This window comes from Miscanthus floridulus, chromosome 10 (assembly GCF_019320115.1).
Source record: "Miscanthus floridulus cultivar M001 chromosome 10, ASM1932011v1, whole genome shotgun sequence".
Classification (NCBI taxonomy): domain Eukaryota; kingdom Viridiplantae; phylum Streptophyta; class Magnoliopsida; order Poales; family Poaceae; genus Miscanthus; species Miscanthus floridulus.
In genome coordinates, this window is record NC_089589.1 from 122,931,302 (window position 1) to 122,948,764 (window position 17,463).

General features: G+C 44.0%; 2 protein-coding genes across 4 annotated transcripts; both read right to left on the reverse strand.

Annotated features, from left to right (window-relative positions):
* Nucleotides 1-1,132: 1,132 nt before the first annotated feature.
* Nucleotides 1,133-6,211, reverse strand: LOC136485564 (uncharacterized). Of its 3 annotated transcripts, none has more exons than XM_066482417.1 (4): nucleotides 5,641-6,211; nucleotides 5,446-5,553; nucleotides 4,722-4,751; nucleotides 1,133-2,417 (listed from the first exon to the last, which is right to left on the reverse strand). In XM_066482417.1, the coding sequence occupies exons 1-3, from the start codon at nucleotides 5,849-5,851 to the stop codon at nucleotides 4,726-4,728; spliced, it is 345 nt and encodes a 114-aa protein (XP_066338514.1). In that variant the 5' UTR covers nucleotides 5,852-6,211; the 3' UTR covers nucleotides 1,133-2,417; nucleotides 4,722-4,725. The 3 variants fall into 3 exon arrangements, with proteins under 3 accessions (XP_066338514.1, XP_066338513.1, XP_066338512.1); XM_066482416.1 differs by lacking the exon at nucleotides 1,133-2,417 and adding an exon at nucleotides 4,181-4,492; XM_066482415.1 differs by lacking the exon at nucleotides 1,133-2,417 and having other exon boundaries at nucleotides 4,181-4,751.
* Nucleotides 6,212-12,918: 6,707 nt separating this feature from the next.
* LOC136489487 (uncharacterized) lies at nucleotides 12,919-14,311 on the reverse strand. The gene is made up of 2 exons (XM_066486107.1): nucleotides 14,243-14,311; nucleotides 12,919-13,266 (listed from the first exon to the last, which is right to left on the reverse strand). Exons 1-2 carry the CDS (start codon nucleotides 14,309-14,311, stop codon nucleotides 12,919-12,921), a joined length of 417 nt encoding a protein of 138 aa, XP_066342204.1.
* Between the last annotated feature and the right edge of the window lie 3,152 nt (nucleotides 14,312-17,463).

Here is a 17,463-nt window from a genome sequence, read left to right on the forward strand (position 1 = left end):
TCCTTCCATAAGTCAGCATCAGAAGAGTAATACGCATCTTCAATGATCGTTGGTGTGTCATCCACTAAGGTACACAATATAGTCATCACCAAAAGACTTTGTAGTCCTCTGTCTCTTACTTTTTTTAGTGACTAGTTTCATCCTCCTTAGGATTTTGCATATAGGATTCCTCAATTTATTGTATCGGAGTAAAATTTTCATGCTCATGGAGAATTATAAATTCATGACCTAGTCGTGCTAGGTGCATTTTTCATGGGAAATTCATTCTCAAAAAATATAGTGTTTCTAGATTTCATGATTATATCAATAGCCATCTCAAGGAACACTAAAATTGATAATTAAAAATCTATAACCCACACTAGTGAATAGCATAACCAAGAAAAACATAATCAACAGTCTTTAGGTCCAAGCTTTAGCTTTTTGTCCTTTGCCAAACAACCCCAAGTTCGCAGGATAAGAGAGATTTAATATCTTCTTCTCCCATTCCTCGAATGGTGTAATTTCTTTGTTCTTTGTGGGCACCCTATTCAGGACATGACACGCAGTCAATATAGCCTCACCCCACCATTCCTTAGATAGTCCCGCAATCTCTAACATGACATTAACCAAATCAGTTAGAGTGCTGGTTCTTCTCTCTATAATTCCATTGGACTGTGGTGAGTATAGGTGGCGTCCTCTCATGAATAATTCCATACCCCGCACAAAACTCAAAAAATTCATTTAAGAAATATTCTCCCCGCGATCGAACCGCAAACGTTTGAATTTTCTTCTCAAGTTTATTTTCTACCTCAGTTTTATATACTTTAAAATAATACAACGCTTCATCTTTAGTTTTTAATAAATACACGTAGCAAAATCTAGTATAATCATCTATAAATAGTCATGAAGTATCGTTTATCGCCTTTAGTCAATTCGTCATTCATTTCGCATAAATCAGAATGAACGAGTTCTAATGGTGCCAAGTTCCTCGCCTCAGCAGCCTTCTGAGGCTTGCGCGGTTGCTTCGATTGCACACACACCTAGCACTTAGAATCTTTGACTAAGTTAAATTTCAGGATTAAATTCAGATTTACAAGCCGCGTGAGACAGCCAAAATTAATGTGACAAAATCGTGAATGCCATATTCTTCGACTCATCCAAAACATTAACATTGTTTACTACTTTATTACACACATCATCAAGCAAAGATAAGCGGAACAAGCCTCCACAATCATAACATTTTCCAACAAATGTTCCATGTCTCGACACAACACACTTATTGGACTCAAGCACAATTTTAAAGACATCGCGATACATTTGAGAACCGCTAACAAGATTCTTCTTGATAGAGGGGACATTGCTGCATGTTCTTTAATAGCACCGTCTTTCCCGAGGTAAACTTCAGAACGATCGTACCAACACCAAGAACACGCGTATGCGAACCGTTTCCCATCAGCAAGGCTCCAGTTCCGCCTGGCCTGATAAGAAGTAAACAAATAAACATCAGCACACACATGAATATTAGCACCGCTATCCATCCACCACTTAGGTGAAAGACAAACTGAAAGAACCAAAGGTAAAGAGTTACCATACCAAGATATTTCTCCTCCAGTCTCGCTAATCACCACTGTTTGCTGATTTCTTTTCTTGCTTATATTTGCGGTCTAGGCATGCAGTTGCCCAATGCTCATCACTCCCACAAACAAAGCAACCACCACCTTTCTTGTTGTTTTTCTTCTTAAACTCAGCAGTTTGCTTAGGCTTTGTATTGTTGTTCTCTTGCATGTTCCTCTTCTTTTTATTATGGGATACAAATGAGTTTTTCTTCTGCACCATATTGGCAGCGGAAGACTCAACTCCTTTTCCATAGGTTGTCTTTTGCTCTCGCCCTCTTCTCAACATCAAGAAATCCAATAAGCTCAACTACACTAAACTCTTGTCTCTTGTGTTTTAGAGAAGTAGCAAAATCCCTCCACGAAGGTGGCAGCTTAGCAATTATACCGCCTGCCACAAACTTGTCGGGCAACAAACATGGAAAATATTCTAGTTCCTTTGCTAGCGCCTGTATCTCATGAGCCTGTTCCACTACAGAATGGTTTTCAACTATTTTATAGTCATACAGCTGCTCCATAAGGTACAGTTTACTACCAGCATCAGAAACTCCAAACTTTACCTCAAAAGCATCCCATACTTCTTTGCCTGATATGCAAGATATGTAGTTTTTCTTATATTTACTATGCAGTGCACTAATGACAACACCTCGAAACAGGTTATCAGCAGCCAAGAACTTTTGCTCCTCCTCAGGAGTAAATTGTTCAGGCTTCCCCCGTACGGCGTGATAGCAGTTCATAGCAGTCAACCACAACACCATCTTGAGACGCCATATCATGAAATTCTTGCCATCAAAGATATTCGGCTTCAAAGCAGCAGCAAAACCACTGACAAAAAATTGTCTAACATTAGATTTTTGGATTGTTAGATAATTAGGCATTTTCATGGTCAATTTAATCCAAAAATAAAATATCAGCAGGTTCGTGACGACATATATGTGTATGTGTATATCACTAACAAACGCTATAGCATAAGTATGACATACCGATCGATACAGTAAGTACGCAAAGTACGGTAATCAGAGAGTTAAGAGTGTATCCAGTGGAGGGTCCTGTGCTGAGGGCATCGAAGGCTCTATTCGCATCAGACATAGTGCGTTGCTCGAAGTCGTGGATCACAGTCGATGCAGGAAGGTGTTCGCAGTGCAGTCCCACGAACGGGCACCAGAAAGAAGACACATTGCTATTCCGTGAGCGATCACCAGGAAGAAGACGCATGCGACGTGGACGAGCAGTCGCGGAATCGCTCCCCAAAAACCTAATCGCCGCACACCCCGTGCAAGGTTCATAGGTGGATGAGGGTTCCAGAGGCACCTGCTCTCCAGTTGCTCCGTGCGCGTAGAGGTACGGGACAAGGAAAAACCAAAGGGCAGTTGAGATGTGGTCTCTCAGAAGCGAAGGAGAGATTGGACTAACGGAGGACTTCTACTTTTATGCTTGCGCGGGGACAGAGAAAGCCAGCCGAGGAACTTAAGAGACGGAGACACGAAGAGACGGTAACGGGAGCAATCAACTCGTCTCCACCATAAAAGAGAGAAACTCCTATAATTATGTGGACTAAGTGGCAATACCTGACCACGCCCGCCCGTCCGCTCGGCTGCCTGCCTGGCCTAGCCGACGACGGCGGCACGCATGGCACTCCTGTGTCCTCAGCTTCTCAATTAAGATGGATAATTTCCAACCAAATAAGCTGAGTCGCGTTCAGTCAAAATCACATACGGTATTAAACCATACAACGCTTAATGTTACGAACCATAGAATTTTATTTGATTTATTAAATATTATATGGGCCAAGCCCATAATATATCCAACATTGATTAGAGTTACTCATGACAAAGAATGTGTTACTCATGATAAAAAATCGAGGAGAGAATGACCAACAGATCTAAGTGTATTAAGAAGTAAATGGAACAAATCATACATGGTCAGGAAATGTGGGAGGTGAAGGTCAAGTAGAGAAGGAAATAGATTTAAGCATCTCAACCCTAAGAGATACTACATAGCATCCACAAAAACGCATTTAGCAAGTCTGACTAAACAAGTACTCAATTGCAACCAACACTACCGAAAACAGTGACTTTTCTCGGCAAAGACCAAAAAATACTCGGCAAAGGCTTTACCGAGTGTAACACTCGTCAAACAGCACACGTCAGCTACAGTATCAGGCAAACAGCTATTTACCGAGTGTTTTTTATCAGCGCACTCAGGCAAATGGTTTGCTGAGTGTCGAATTTGATACTCGGCAAAAAGTGGTTTGCCGAGTGTTTTTCCAAAATACACTCGACAAAGGATTATTGTTTGCCGAGTGTTTTTGGGAATTACACTCGGCAAACCTATTTTCCAAAGAAAAAATTCTTAGCATACCATTATTGTTTGCCGAGTGTTTTTGGGAATTACACTCGGCAAACCTATTTTCCAAAGAAAAAAAATAATTTTTTTCTCAGCATATTTCAGTTTAATAGCTGCCATACAAAACACTCTTAGTACACCATATCTGCAAGCACATCATGCTCCTGGCAACATAATTCTCATAATAACCACATGGACGTAGAAATGAAGATGACAAATTTAAGAGACTAATGACAGGTATAAGTTCACGAAGACATGAAAATAAATCAGTAATCAGTAATTACATAGTACTGTATGTCGGTAATTACAAGAAATGTAGACAAACAGATGCTTTGTAGGAGTTTATCTTAAGTTTACATCAAAATGCTAAAAAAATGCTTATCACCTAAAATTAACTTGATTCTCTAAAGACCATGAACAGCCCTAAGTAATATAAAACATCGCTAAAGTACAATTAAATATGAGATTGCATGAACACTATCTGTATCTGGATATGAACACTATCTGCATGGAACATCACTACAGCTCTAAATTTCAGATTGCATGAACAATATCTGCATATGAGATGTGCCAATTTTCAGTAAAGGAAGGGCAATTAGAGAGGACGTATTCTAGCAGTCAGTTTCTGTATCAAGAATATTTGTACTTTGATCCAAACATAAACTAAACAGGGCTCACCACAAGGCCACAAAATATTTTTAGTCATATAAGTTGAATCAGAAAATGTAGGACTCAGCACAAGGGTAAAAATATTTGTAGTTAAGCAGAAATTAGTTAGTTTACCTCGTCAGCATTGATATCTGAGAACAGAACCTGAAAAGCGCAAACCATGTTATGAGTATTATGCACGATGGGCAATTTACTTTGGTAAAAGTACATATGACAAAGGGCTATGCAAGCTCTGAGAGCTCAGACAAGACAGATATCCATTACAGTGAAAAATAGACAAGGACAGAAAACCAAAATAAAACATGTCTATTTTCAGAGTTTGGAGCATGCAAATTTCAGTAGCACAATGTATTTGTTTCAATAACATAACGACTCCCCAATTTACTCAAGTAAACATAACCCATGCATATGCATAATTACAATATAGTTGATATGTCCAAAAAAACTTTCAGATAACTAGGAATTGGCAACTCTAACTTCCTAACAGTAGCAATTCATTTGAAATCATGCAATTCATTCTACTCATACCGACCCAAATTCAGCAGCTGTTGTAAACTCAGCAATCAATATGCAAAGACAGGTTCTACTATAAATCTAAAACTGTTGACCTTCTCCTATGAATCTAACAAACAATGCAAAGCTGAAACTGAATTGAGCTGCTGTACTGCTACTCGCCACAATCCAACATCTCTGAAAAGAGAACCATTGTTCCGTTTGCCGTCTCTGCAGGTTCACTGGAATACTACTATACTAGTGATGTTCTTGGATATAAGTATTTGACTATTACGGTCATAACATGAACTACTGGATCTCCTAAAAACAAACAGCAGCACAATACCTCCCCCTAAGCTGCAGCCCCTATCGACCTTTCCATGTGCAGTCTGGAGTGACGTTCCCTTTCTCGAGCAGCTCCAGGGTTCCAGACGATTTACCTTCCTAGCCAAACCTAGAGCAGAGAAGAGCAGGCTGTGATCTATGGGAACACAGGAAGGGGAAGAAATCAAATTAGACCTAGAAGCAAACATCTTGTCACCAGCTTGCCGCAGATTCGCCACCGGCAGTGGAGGACTTCGTTGCGGGTTCCTCAAACTGTCCACACGAGCTCTTGCAGCTGTGGATCTGCGGTCACAGGATCTCCTCCGGCAGCAGATCTCAGGTGGGAGAGGAGGGAAGGGAGGGCGGCGGCGACCTCGGGGAGAGCGGCAGCACAGCGGCGCCCCCTGCAGCATCATCGAGGGCAGCATCGCGGCCCCCACCGCCCCACCGCCGCTCGCCTTGGCCTTCTATGCAGGTCCTCCCCCAGCGTGGCGGTGTCCGGGAGTGAGAGCCAGTGCACGAAGATGCGGTCGAGGACGCCGCGCAGCGTGGGCTCCCCCGGCGGTAGCTGCAGGAGGTCCACCTGCAGTGGCAGCACGCTCACCTGTGAGAGCAGGGAGCTGGAGCCCGCGCGCAGGAGGGGCGCACCCCGACGTGGCTGCCCTGTCCCGTAGGCTGAGGCCGCCCGAGCCGCCGCCGTTGGGGTTGCCAGAGGACGAGCGCGTGGATCTAAGATGGGAGGGGGAAGTGTGGTGCGGGAGAGGAGAGAAGCTGCCGTGGGCGGCGACAGTAAGGCTCTTTTTTGGCATGGCTCACTCTGGGTGGAGCTGCTCCACTCCAGAACTCCAGGTGGAGCCAGTACTAGGTGGAGTCGGAGCTCTAGGTGGAGCCAGCTCTAGGTGGAGTCGGAGCTGTAAAAGAGGTGCTCCAAAACTCCACCTCTATTTGCACTACAGCTCCGTGGAGTTGGCAGCTCCATGGAGTTTTGGAGTTGTTGTGTTTGGCTGGAAAATTGGCTGGAGTTGTTGGAGTTCAGCTCCAGAGCCATGCCAAACAGGCCCTAAGCCCGAGTTTGTCGAGTGTTCAGATCTAACACACAAACAAAAGAGTGTGTTCAGGATTTTTTTTTCTCTTTTAACGGAGGGACATGTGGCGCGATGTTTGCCGAATGCCGTAATTTGCCGAGTGTTTTTCTCATATTTGCCGAGTACCGGAGTTTGCCGAGTGTTTTTCAGTAGAATTGCCGAGTGTCAGAATCTTTACCGAGTGTTTTTAGTTTGACACTCGGTAAAGAGATGTTTTGCCGAGTGTCCTATAAAATACACTCGGCAAAGAATACGACACTCGACAAAGCCTTCGATTCTGGTAGTGCAAGTACATATTCGAAGGCCAAAAGAAACAACGGGACATGGATATATTCATTCTTGGACAAGGTAGTCTTCAAATTCTCAAGAGACAGCCCTAGACCGCGTCTTTAGAAACTTGGTGCCAATGTCGTGAATGATGCCTGATCCGATTACCAAAGCATGTGGCATTGTGGGATTAGCAGGAAGTGCTTCATAAGTACGGAATATAGCCCCTACACCATATGTTCCTCCAAAATCTCATCGGCAAACTAGCTAGTACAGTGAAGCCAAATGATGTTCATATCAACCACTAGAACATAGAAGCAATATATATAGTGGGGATCAGATAGCCTTAAAGAGGATTGGTTTAACATGTATAACCATGAATTCGGAGGCTCGTAGGCTTTGGTTATCTTTTCTCGTTGGTCATGCATTTCTCCGTGGATTCGAAATGGTTCTTGTGATCTGGAAGAAAGTACATGGGGCAGTAGGGTTGCCCGAATTTTTTATTTTTTAGCTATTTTTTAATTTTTTTTTACAAATATGCCTCTGAAGTTAAGATTTTAAAATCTAGACCATTAGCTCGGGGTCTTGGACTCGACGCAGACTTGGCGGTGACTTGGCAGACAGCTTGGCGCCGTAAATGTTGGCGTCGAGCTCTACGCCATTGATGTTGGCGCCGAGCATACAGTTCTAGGCCTCGAGCGTCGTGCACTCGTGCTGCCATTCACCACAGTGCAGCGTGGAGTGTAGATGCTGGTAGCCTGAAAAGGGTCACGTCTCCTAGCTATTGACAATGCGTGCACAGTGAGGCACGGAGACTTGCCCGCGCTGCACGGCATGTGGAAATCACATCCGCTAGCGAATTGGTTGGAGCTAGCTAGCCTACCGGTACGATGTGATTGATTGGCTTCGGCATTTGTAAGTTTCTTTGTTTCCATTCCTACTCGCTCGGTTGCATTAAAAGTCTCGTTTTTTACTTTCAGGTTTACTGTTTATCTTATTTAATTTTTTATATAAATAATAAAATAAATAAATCATTATTAAAGTATCTTCAATGATAAAATAAATCATAACAAAATAAACAATATTTATAAAAATTTTGAATAAAACAAACTGAACTCTAAAAGTAAAAAACGACACTTTCAATTCGATGGAGCGAGTAGCATCGTATGGCAGGCCCAATAGACAGTACTACGTATCATTAGCAGTAACCTAGTACTACTCTCAATAGTGTTACGACCTTGACATAAACTGCAACAGTTTAGAACTGTTTCCACGTATACTCTACCCGTCCACAAATCAAGTTTACAGTGAATATTATTCACATGTATATGTTTAAATTATTTTTTTCATAACGAATCTAATAATATTTATTTTATATTATTTTTGTATAAATTTGGTTAAATTTCAAAGTACATAGTAGACACAACATAAGAAATAATTAATTACTGTGATAGCTTGCATGTAATGACGTGATATCATGTACTTGTAAAGATTATTTCTTTCCATTGATTTAATACTACTCCTGTGAAGTGGCTGCTTTAGCTATCGAAGTATGATACTGTAGATCGGTTTAGTGCTTCACAATGGCAATACTTTTTTTTTTTTGCGAAAGATCACAATGGCAATACTATCGTACTTTCCATTCTAAATTATAAGATGTTTAGCTTTTCTAGATATATATAATTTTTATTATATATTTAGATATACACTATGTTTAGATATGTAATAATTGTTATGATTTATTTTATCATTGGAGATACTTTAATAATAATTTATTTATTTTATTATTTGTATAAAAAATTAAATAAGATAAACAGTAAGCCTGAAAGTAAAAAAACGAGACTTTTAATGCAACGGAGTAGGAAGGGAAACAAAGAACCTGACAGATGCTGAAGCCGATCGATCATATCGTACCGGTAGGCTAGCTAGCTCCAACCAATTCGCTAGCTGACGTGATTTCCACGTGACGTGGAGCGTGGGCAAGTCTCCGTGCCTGACCGTGCACGTATTACCAGTAGCTAGGCGACGTGATCCTTTTCAGGCTACTAGCATCTGCACTCCACGCTGTATGGTGGTGAATGGCAGCACGAGTGCACAGCGCTCGAGGCCTAGAACTGCATGCTCGGCGCCAGCATCTACGGCGCCAGGTTCTATGGCGCCGAGCTATCTGCCAAGTCACCGTCACGTCTACGTCGAGCTCAAGACCTCGGCGCCAGTAACGATGGCGCCGAGCAGTGTAAGCGCCGAGCTAAGGATCTAGATTTTAAAATCTTACCTTCAGAGGCATATTTATAAAAAAAATTCAAAAAAAGGGTTAAAAATAAAAAAAAATATGTAGGATTGCATGGGCCATTAAGTTATACCCGTAACACAAGGCTGCTACAGTGATTCTAATCAAACCATATATAGACAAAGGCTGAGTATACTTTTGATGCACAAACGAAGAAATGAGTTGCACATTGCAACTTCTCTTTGCTTTTTTTAAGATCGAGAGATGCAGTTGCATGCAGACTAGTTGAAGCGGAAGCCGGCAGGAGAGCCCAAAAGCCACAACCCCTGTTTGTCCCGAACCCTGCTGGCTATTAACGTTATTTTGCATTCTGAAACAGGCTCGGCAGGTCAAAGTAACAACAATCCAATATAAAACAAAACATGCCAGCGTTGAGTTCAGCTGCTGCTGCTTTTGCACTGCCCACGCATACAAAAACAACGCAAATGCTTGCACACAGTCGTCAGTTACGTCCGGACGCGTGCCTTCCTGGGCCTACGCAGCAGACAGGACCAATAGCATCACTAAGCCCTTGTTTAGTTTCAAAAAAAATTCCCAAAAATGCTACAGTACCTATCACATCGAATCTTACGATACGTGCATGGAGCATTAAATGTAGACGAAAAAAAACTAATTGCACAGTTTTGTTAGAAATTGCGAGACGAACGTTTTGAGCCTAATTAGTCCATGATTGAACACTAATTGCCAAATAAAAACGAAAGCGCTACAGTGGCCCAAATTCTAAAATTCAGCCAACTAAACACGCGCTAAGTGTCTTCCATCTCTTAAAATTTCCCCACTCGTCGCATCAGTGTTGCGGCGTCACCACGCAAACGCCCGCCCCACTCCGCCCCTGCCACGCCCCCTTCCCCTACTGTGCGCCCGTCCCCCACTGCACCGCACCCCATAGCCTGCTGCGCCGCGCCCCAGCTCCTGCAAGCGGACAGCGCTGGACGACTGCAGCCGAGCAGCAGCAGCGTTGGAGAAGCCGCTCCGACAGGCACAAGCCTGGGCAGCAAGTAGGCGAGGGTGAATCGTCGGAGGAGTGATAGTCCAACATCCTGCAACGAAGGTGTATGCTGGGCTGACGTCCCCAGACCCAAGCTTGCTGGCTACCACAGTTCGCCCGGTAGGACGTGGCCGCTGCGTTCTAGACATATGTTTCAACTGTTTGATTTGGATATTGCAAAAGTACTCAAATATTGCATATGTTGCGATGACAATATAGGCATGTTGCAAGCGTATATTTTTAAGTGTTTTAGATCTTTAGATGTTTGTATGTTTCAAGTGTTTCATCCGGATGTTGCAAAAGTAGATCTGGGTGTTGCATATATATGCATGTTGCAAGCCTATGTTTCAAGTGTTTTAGGTGTTTCAGACGTATGTTGTTAATGTTTGATCTGAAAGTCTCAAAAGTATATCTTGGTGTTACACATGCTGCAAATGGCTATACACGCATATTTCAATCGCAAGTTTCAAGTGTTTCATCTGCTTTCAGACGTATGTTGATGTGTTTATCTGGATGTTTTAAAAGTAGATCGGGTGTTGCACATGCTGCAATGGCACCGGTGGCTGGCGAACAGCAGCCTGCAGTAGGACTTTGCCTCCTACCTCGTGCCTTCCTCGCGCGATGCGCCTCGCCTTCTCCTCTCATCTCCCTTCCCTCCCTTCTCTTCCCTTCATCTTGCCGTCGCAGTAAGAGCTCAGCAGACGACATATATTATTATTTTATCTTATCATGTTATCTCCTATCTCCTATATCTAAATAAGACATCCCCATTAGCATATTTCACATGCTAACATAACACCATCGGTCATTCCTCGCAGCAACTCTCAGGCGCACCGCCCGCGACACTTGCTTCCACCGCGCTCGCCCACGACGCTCGCCTCCACCCCGTCCATTGCGGCCTTCCTCCAACTGAGGGGCGCCACGCCTCATCCGCTGCGGCCTTTCTCCAGCGCAGGGTGCTGCGCCGCAGGCACCACACCCGCCCGCCCACCGTGGCCTTCTCAAGCATGGGGTCGCTCACCGCGGGCACCCCACCCGCCCACCTGCTGCACCCCCCAACTCCATGCCGGCGTCGATCTCTGCTCCGGCATCAAGCTCTATGTGCCAACCTGCCTCCATTTGTCCAAAAAACATGTAGATGTTGCACTGAACACACATGTTGCAAGCGTATGTTTCAAGTGTTTCGGATGTTTTAGAGGTATGTTGCAAGTATTTTATATTGATGTTGTAAAACTAGATCGGGATGTTGCACACATTGCAAATGGCTATATAAGTATGTTTCAAATGTATGTTCCGAATGTTTCATCTGTTTCTGACATATGGTGCAAAGAAACAGATGAACCATTCGGAGCATACATTTGAAACATACTTATATATATGCAAGTGTTTCAGGTATTTTGATACGTATGTTGCAAGTGTCTCATCTAGATGTTTGTATATGTTTGCAATGGCTACACACGCATTTTTAAGTTTTCTGGTGTTTTATAAGTGTTTCAGACGTATGTTGGAAGTGTTTCAGCTGTTTCAAACATATGTTGTAAGTGTTTCATCTAAATGTTGCAAAAGTAGACCGGGTATTACAGGACCCACCTGCCGCAGCCGCTTGTTATAGCTGCTAGGACGCCGCCATGGGTCACCATTCGGGCACCTGAGTCTGGCACGCACATCCGCATCGCGGCATTGCATGTAGTGCAGCGTCCCGCGTGAAGGACCAGAGGTGTCTAATATTTTGGAGCGGCTCCGAATGTCCGGGTGCTAGTAACGCCCAGTAAAAAAACCCTAAACTCCCTCGTTCACCTCATATTCTCTGCGGCGCCTCCACAACTCTTCACCCCTCTTGGGCTCTCTCATCTCCCTACCTCAGTCGTGGTGCCGAATCAACAGCGGTCGCCCTTAAGGCCTGTCTCAGGATCCGAGGCCGGCAGCGTCTTCCTCAAGGCCCAGCATGGTGGCTCCTTGCTCAAGGCCGAGGACAGCAGCTCCGTGGATGCCGTTCTAAGCAGGCCACGAGCTCTAGATCCCGACGCTAGTGTCTTAAACTCCAGGCGCTCCGGCACACTCCCCCCTCGTCCCTTCGTGCTCCATGGCATTCTTCCCCCTCGGGAATTCCTTCCATCGCGACAGTCTTGTACGGATCCAGCCAGATCCGTGCTCGATGGCCATGCAGCAGACTACAGGTACTCGCCCCTCGTTCTCCATCTCTCTCACGCTCTTCTAGTTAGGATGGTGTACAAGGCAGCGGCTCTTGATCCAGTGTGGCTCCAATGAGTTGGAGCAGTGGAATGTAGGACCACGGGCACTGGCATCAACTGGAACGACCGCAGGCTCTGAATCTGGTGTGTCAGAGGAGGACCTTGATTCGGCTAGATCCGGCCAAGGGTGGCGCTAAGAAGAGAGGCCCAGCCTCGATTTGCCAAAGATGGAAGAGGATGGCAGCTCGGACCTCCACGATGGGTTCAGCAGCAGACTCGGCAGTGGGCTCCGCTTCGACCACGCTAGGACTTTTTGGGCACTACCCCCGCCTCTGAAAACTATTTGTCTAGTAGTGTAGACCATCTCCAAAAGGTATGTTTAGAGAGATCTACTTGCTTAAATTAAAGGGGACGTCTCCAACAAAAACCTAGATGCTTGTGCTATACATGGCTTCGTACAACTGACAAGGGACCAGCAGCATATAGAAACTACGATAAGGATTCAGAAACACTGACCAGGTTCTTGGACATTACCGGCTACCAGAACCAGCGATTAGCAACCTCACACGGAATTAAACGTAACTATATCTTATATTGCTAAAAAATAAACTTTAGGAAACTAAGCTATTCATGACTCGAACCCACACTGCACCTCACCAATCAAGGCAACAAACTAAAGCAGCTGACATGGAGCCGAGGGGAGCAATATCATGGCGCCGGCGCCACGCATTGTGTATCCGCCGGTGACCTCAGCCGCTTGTGACGGAGATAAGGCAGCCAAAGCTTCCATAGCAGATGCAGCCTCAGCTAATGCAGCCGCGTCAGCTAATGCGGCCACAGCCGCTTTCGCTGCCTCTGCCGCCTTGGCTGCCTCTTCTTCATCTCCTATTTTTCCTATATAAATCACAGCTGAAGATGCCTGCTTAGTAGATGCATTCAGAGTTGTCGCAGCCTCTGCCGACGCAGCCGCTGCCTTTGCTACCGCAGCCTTGGACGCCGATACAGGCAGCCTCTGCCTGTGCTATTGGTGCCATGCATAGTAGATGCATTCCCAGCGGCAGCCTCTGCCGACGCAGCCGCTGCCTGTGCTGATGCAGCCTGGGCCGATAGAACAGCTGCCTTCGCCGCAGCCACAGCCTCAGCCGCCGAAAGAGGTCAACCTCTTCTGCTTCGTGGATGGAAGAGCCAAAACGGGAAGAAGAACATGGTGAGCGAGGCAGCCGATGACGAGTTGACGACGACGGGCAGGACCGCGTTGAGGTGCTTGTCAATTTTTGTGGTACGCCGTATACGTACGTAGATAGAACGACCATAAACAGCCGGGCTGCACTGCACCCACGTGTGTCTATATATATATATATATATATATATATATATATATATATATAGGGAGAGGCTATTCAATAGCCGGCTACAAAATAAGTTATTCTGTAGCCACCTCCATTTACTATAATTTTATATACTAATTTACCATAATGTCAATATATATTTACGATAGTTGGGTTACTATAACACATGGGAATATTTACCATAACATTATATTAAACCACTTAGTAAGGAGTTACTATAATCTCATAAATTAACATAGTAATTATCATAACTCAAAGTGGCTACAGAATAAGTTATTCTGTAGCCAGCTATAGGATAGTAGTTCTATATATATATATATATATATATATATATATATGTATATATATGTATGTATGTATGTATTATACCTTATCTATACCTAATACTAAAAATTAAGGCAAAATTTTATGTAATTTTTTTTCTTTCAACTCCGATCTCTATTCAGATTCTGGTTTTTTTGCTCTGTAATCCTCTTTTCAAAGTCCTGTTCAGTATGGATGTAATCCCTATCTTCTATACGCCATATCGTCGGACGGATCGCCCCGCTCGCCCCACGCGTCTTGAACTGAAAAAAAAAAGAAAGAAATCGAATAGGAAAAAACGGATCAAAGAAAGTATGGTAGACGAAACAAGCTGCGTTCTATAACCGCGGCCATGGAACGCAGCTTCGCGCGGAAAACATCAACATGCACGGACTCTGCGGCGGACTGCGCCATCTCCACCAGTGAGCCGCGGGGGTTAGCACCCTATACCGGAGGAGTCGGACACTGACCCCGGGATGACCACCCCGCTGGACGAGTCGGACACTAGGATGACCGTGAGCGAGCTCCGTGCCGGCGCATGCCGCCGGAAGACGAGAGCCGCACGCAGCCGGGGGAGATGAGAGCCAGAGCATGCGGCTGAGAAACGAGCGCACGGGATCTAGGTAAGAAGATAGAAATCACGCTTCTTCTCCCAAACGCAGGACCGAGAAGTTTCTTCGCCATTGATGCGTGTGAAGACGTGGTTTCAAATTTAGACTCGGTTTCTATGATTTTTCTCTGTCTCTTCAATAACTACTTTGTCACGTCAGCAAAAACCTTTTGGTGGCAATACAATTAATGCTCATAGAAACTATGATATTTTCTGTATTGGAAGTGCCCTAATATGTCTAACTAACGTACGCAATCTGATTTTAAAGCGTATTAGAACAAATGACACAAGATATAAATGTCGTTGCAACGCACGGGTACGTTTACTAGTAATACTTAAATGGCAAAATTTCAGCCAAAATTTTCGTCTGGATAAAATTTTCATCTGGCCTCTCCCTACTTCCGTAACAATCTCCACTCAGAAAAAAAAACTAAAATTTTCTCCAGTCACCCAAAGGAAAGACCAGGAGAGATCAGAGAACCGAATCAAGACATCACGATTTAGATCGAAACCAAACAGAGTACAATACGGTCCCCAAAAGAAAGACTAGGAGAGATCATAGAACCGAATCAAGACATCACGATTTAGATCGAGACCAAATAGAGTACAATACCAAATCAGACCAAATAGAGTACAATACCAAATCAAGACCATCATATATACTCCAGATCGAGACCAAATACATAGCACCGAGGCCACCAACCATGTAGCGAGAAAAATTGAGCACAAACGCCCAGGGCCTCACCCGACGTCGCCCAATCACCAAGGGAGCGCACCAGTACGCCCTGCCGTTGTCGGTCTCCTCACAACCTGGTTGCTGCGTCTCCATGCCCGCTGCTCACCAAGATCTGGACGGCCTCCTCGTCGTGGTGCACGCAGCCGCTGCCCGCGCCGCCGAGCAGCTCCGGAACATGGCGTGGGGGCGGCCAAACTCTGCGTCGGTACTCCACTACACCCCTTGCGCTGAAAAGTCATGCATGCATGCATGGTCAAACTTCACTCGGTGTTTGAGCTGCGTAGTCATATTGGGTGGGGCCATGGCCAAATCGGCCAATCGAGCATGACCGGCGAGCGACGGTGCTGCCAAATTGATGAAGAAGCCGGTCATGGCGGGCAGGGCCGCAGGGAGTGGCTAGCAGAGGCTGGATGCTTGTGCTCAGCACGTGCGCTCGTTCTCGTTCTCGTTCTCGTTCCGTCGTGGAGACGAACGACCGTCCGCTAGCGTTGGAGGACAGCAGCCAGCACTTCCAGCAGGTCTGGAGGTATTAGGATTGACCAACGAAAATCCTACAACCACTGTTGACTATCGGTGCTTAGGCCTTGACGCCAGGTATAAGTTGTTTAGGCATTTAGATAGTGGCCCTAGGCATAGAAATTGACCAGCTCCACCACTGTTGATGAGTTTCAATATTTAGAAACGACACCAATTGATTAATCAAAATGTTGCAACAGAAATATCAACGAAATTATGTTCTGAAGTCCGTGTTGATGTCTAGAACACTTCACTTAGGGGGTTTTTGGATCATGAGCTAATAATTAGCCCATGTGTTTTATACCAAATGTGGGTTAATTCTGAGCTAATGAGGGCTAATGGGTGCTTTGAATCCGTTAGCCCTTACTAGCCTACAATTAGCTCATGTTTAATCCATTTGCACAAGGTGGACTAATTTACAGTGCCTACAATTATTTTGTACAAACATAATTGTTAGATTGCGCATTGTGTATGGTGAAGAGTGAGGAAACTGAACATTTTAAGTACAAGTTTAAATTGGTTCTTACAGACAGGATACGTACCTCTGTAAAGCACGGGCGCCGCGCTGGCGTGAGGAGGGCATTGAACATTCAACTGCACATGCATGCCCTGAACTGTATCGTTCCCTTATTCAATGCCTTCATCACTTGATGATCTTAAAGCTGGCAACATTATTAACCGCGGTTGTGCCTTCATGACAATCATTGTACAAGGAGTGATGAAGCTTCTCGTGCCAGAGCAATAGAATCACAAAACACAACAGTTAAATCATGTACTGGCTTAATTACTATGGCCAAGAATGATAAGATTACTTCACCTGAATCCCATCTTAATTCTTACTGCATTAAACCAAAAGTCTTGTTTTGCCACCCACCATGATGTGAGTGTGACTGCACCTATGAAAACTGTCTGTAACAATTGATAGAGGCTTCATTCCTTGTGCAACATGTATTATTAAGGGCAGTCCCGGTGCTAGAAATTATAAGTAGTTTTTATATCTATTAATTTTCATAGACACTACATATATAAACCATGGTCCCAAAGGATAGTTTATACAGAACAATTTTTTATCTAATCACATACATTCTTTCTCCATTATCGACCAATCACATCCATTCACGTCTTGGTTCTCGTGTAGACATGGTTTTTGGGTTGTTTGAAGTAAAAAAAAATTAAACTTTGTTGCACGTGTTGGGTTTGGATACATAACTGTTATACTAATGGATTTGTATCCAAAAATAGTTTCACAGTAAAATATTTTTACCCTCTATTACAAGATATTGTAACAAAAATAACTGCCCAAAGTTGTATTTCGTAAACCATTTGTCAATTAGCGAAACAACAACTATTTGTGGTTCGAGGGGGCAATATATTGTTTTTACACAATCACAAACAAAACAGTGAAACGATATTGTACGTAGGAATAGGTCACTACATCCTTTTTTTGGGAAAAACATGCATGCTACTACATCTGAATCACAGCTTACTAACTGAACATCAGTTTTGTTTGCAACCACAAACCTTCATGGACGCAGAGCATTGAAACAATGAAAATTTCCTCGCAAAATCATATGAATAAACAGAACACGCGGTAGCAATTTTCAACAATTAGTATTACAAAATTAAACCAAAAATCTACATTTTAGGCACTTTCGTTTTTATTAGGAAAAAAACAAGGCAACTGCTCCGGTTCCAAAAAAAAAA

Excerpts from the sequence above, each read along its gene's own strand:
- LOC136485564 (XM_066482417.1), bottom strand. The coding sequence starts at position 5,851 with ATGCTGCCCTCGATGATGCTGCAGGGGGCGCCGCTGTGCTGCCGCTCT. Across the intron at positions 5,554-5,640 it reads GGCGAATCTGCGGCAAGCTG|GTTTGGCTAGGAAGGTAAAT; the intron begins GTGACAAGATGT and ends TCTCTGCTCTAG. Across the intron at positions 4,752-5,445 it reads GGGCTGCAGCTTAGGGGGAG|GTTCTGTTCTCAGATATCAA; the intron begins GTATTGTGCTGC and ends TGCGCTTTTCAG.
- LOC136489487 (XM_066486107.1), bottom strand. The coding sequence starts at position 14,311 with ATGGCGCAGTCCGCCGCAGAGTCCGTGCATGTTGATGTTTTCCGCGCG. Across the intron at positions 13,267-14,242 it reads AGCTGCGTTCCATGGCCGCG|CACAGGCAGAGGCTGCCTGT; the intron begins GTTATAGAACGC and ends TGGCACCAATAG.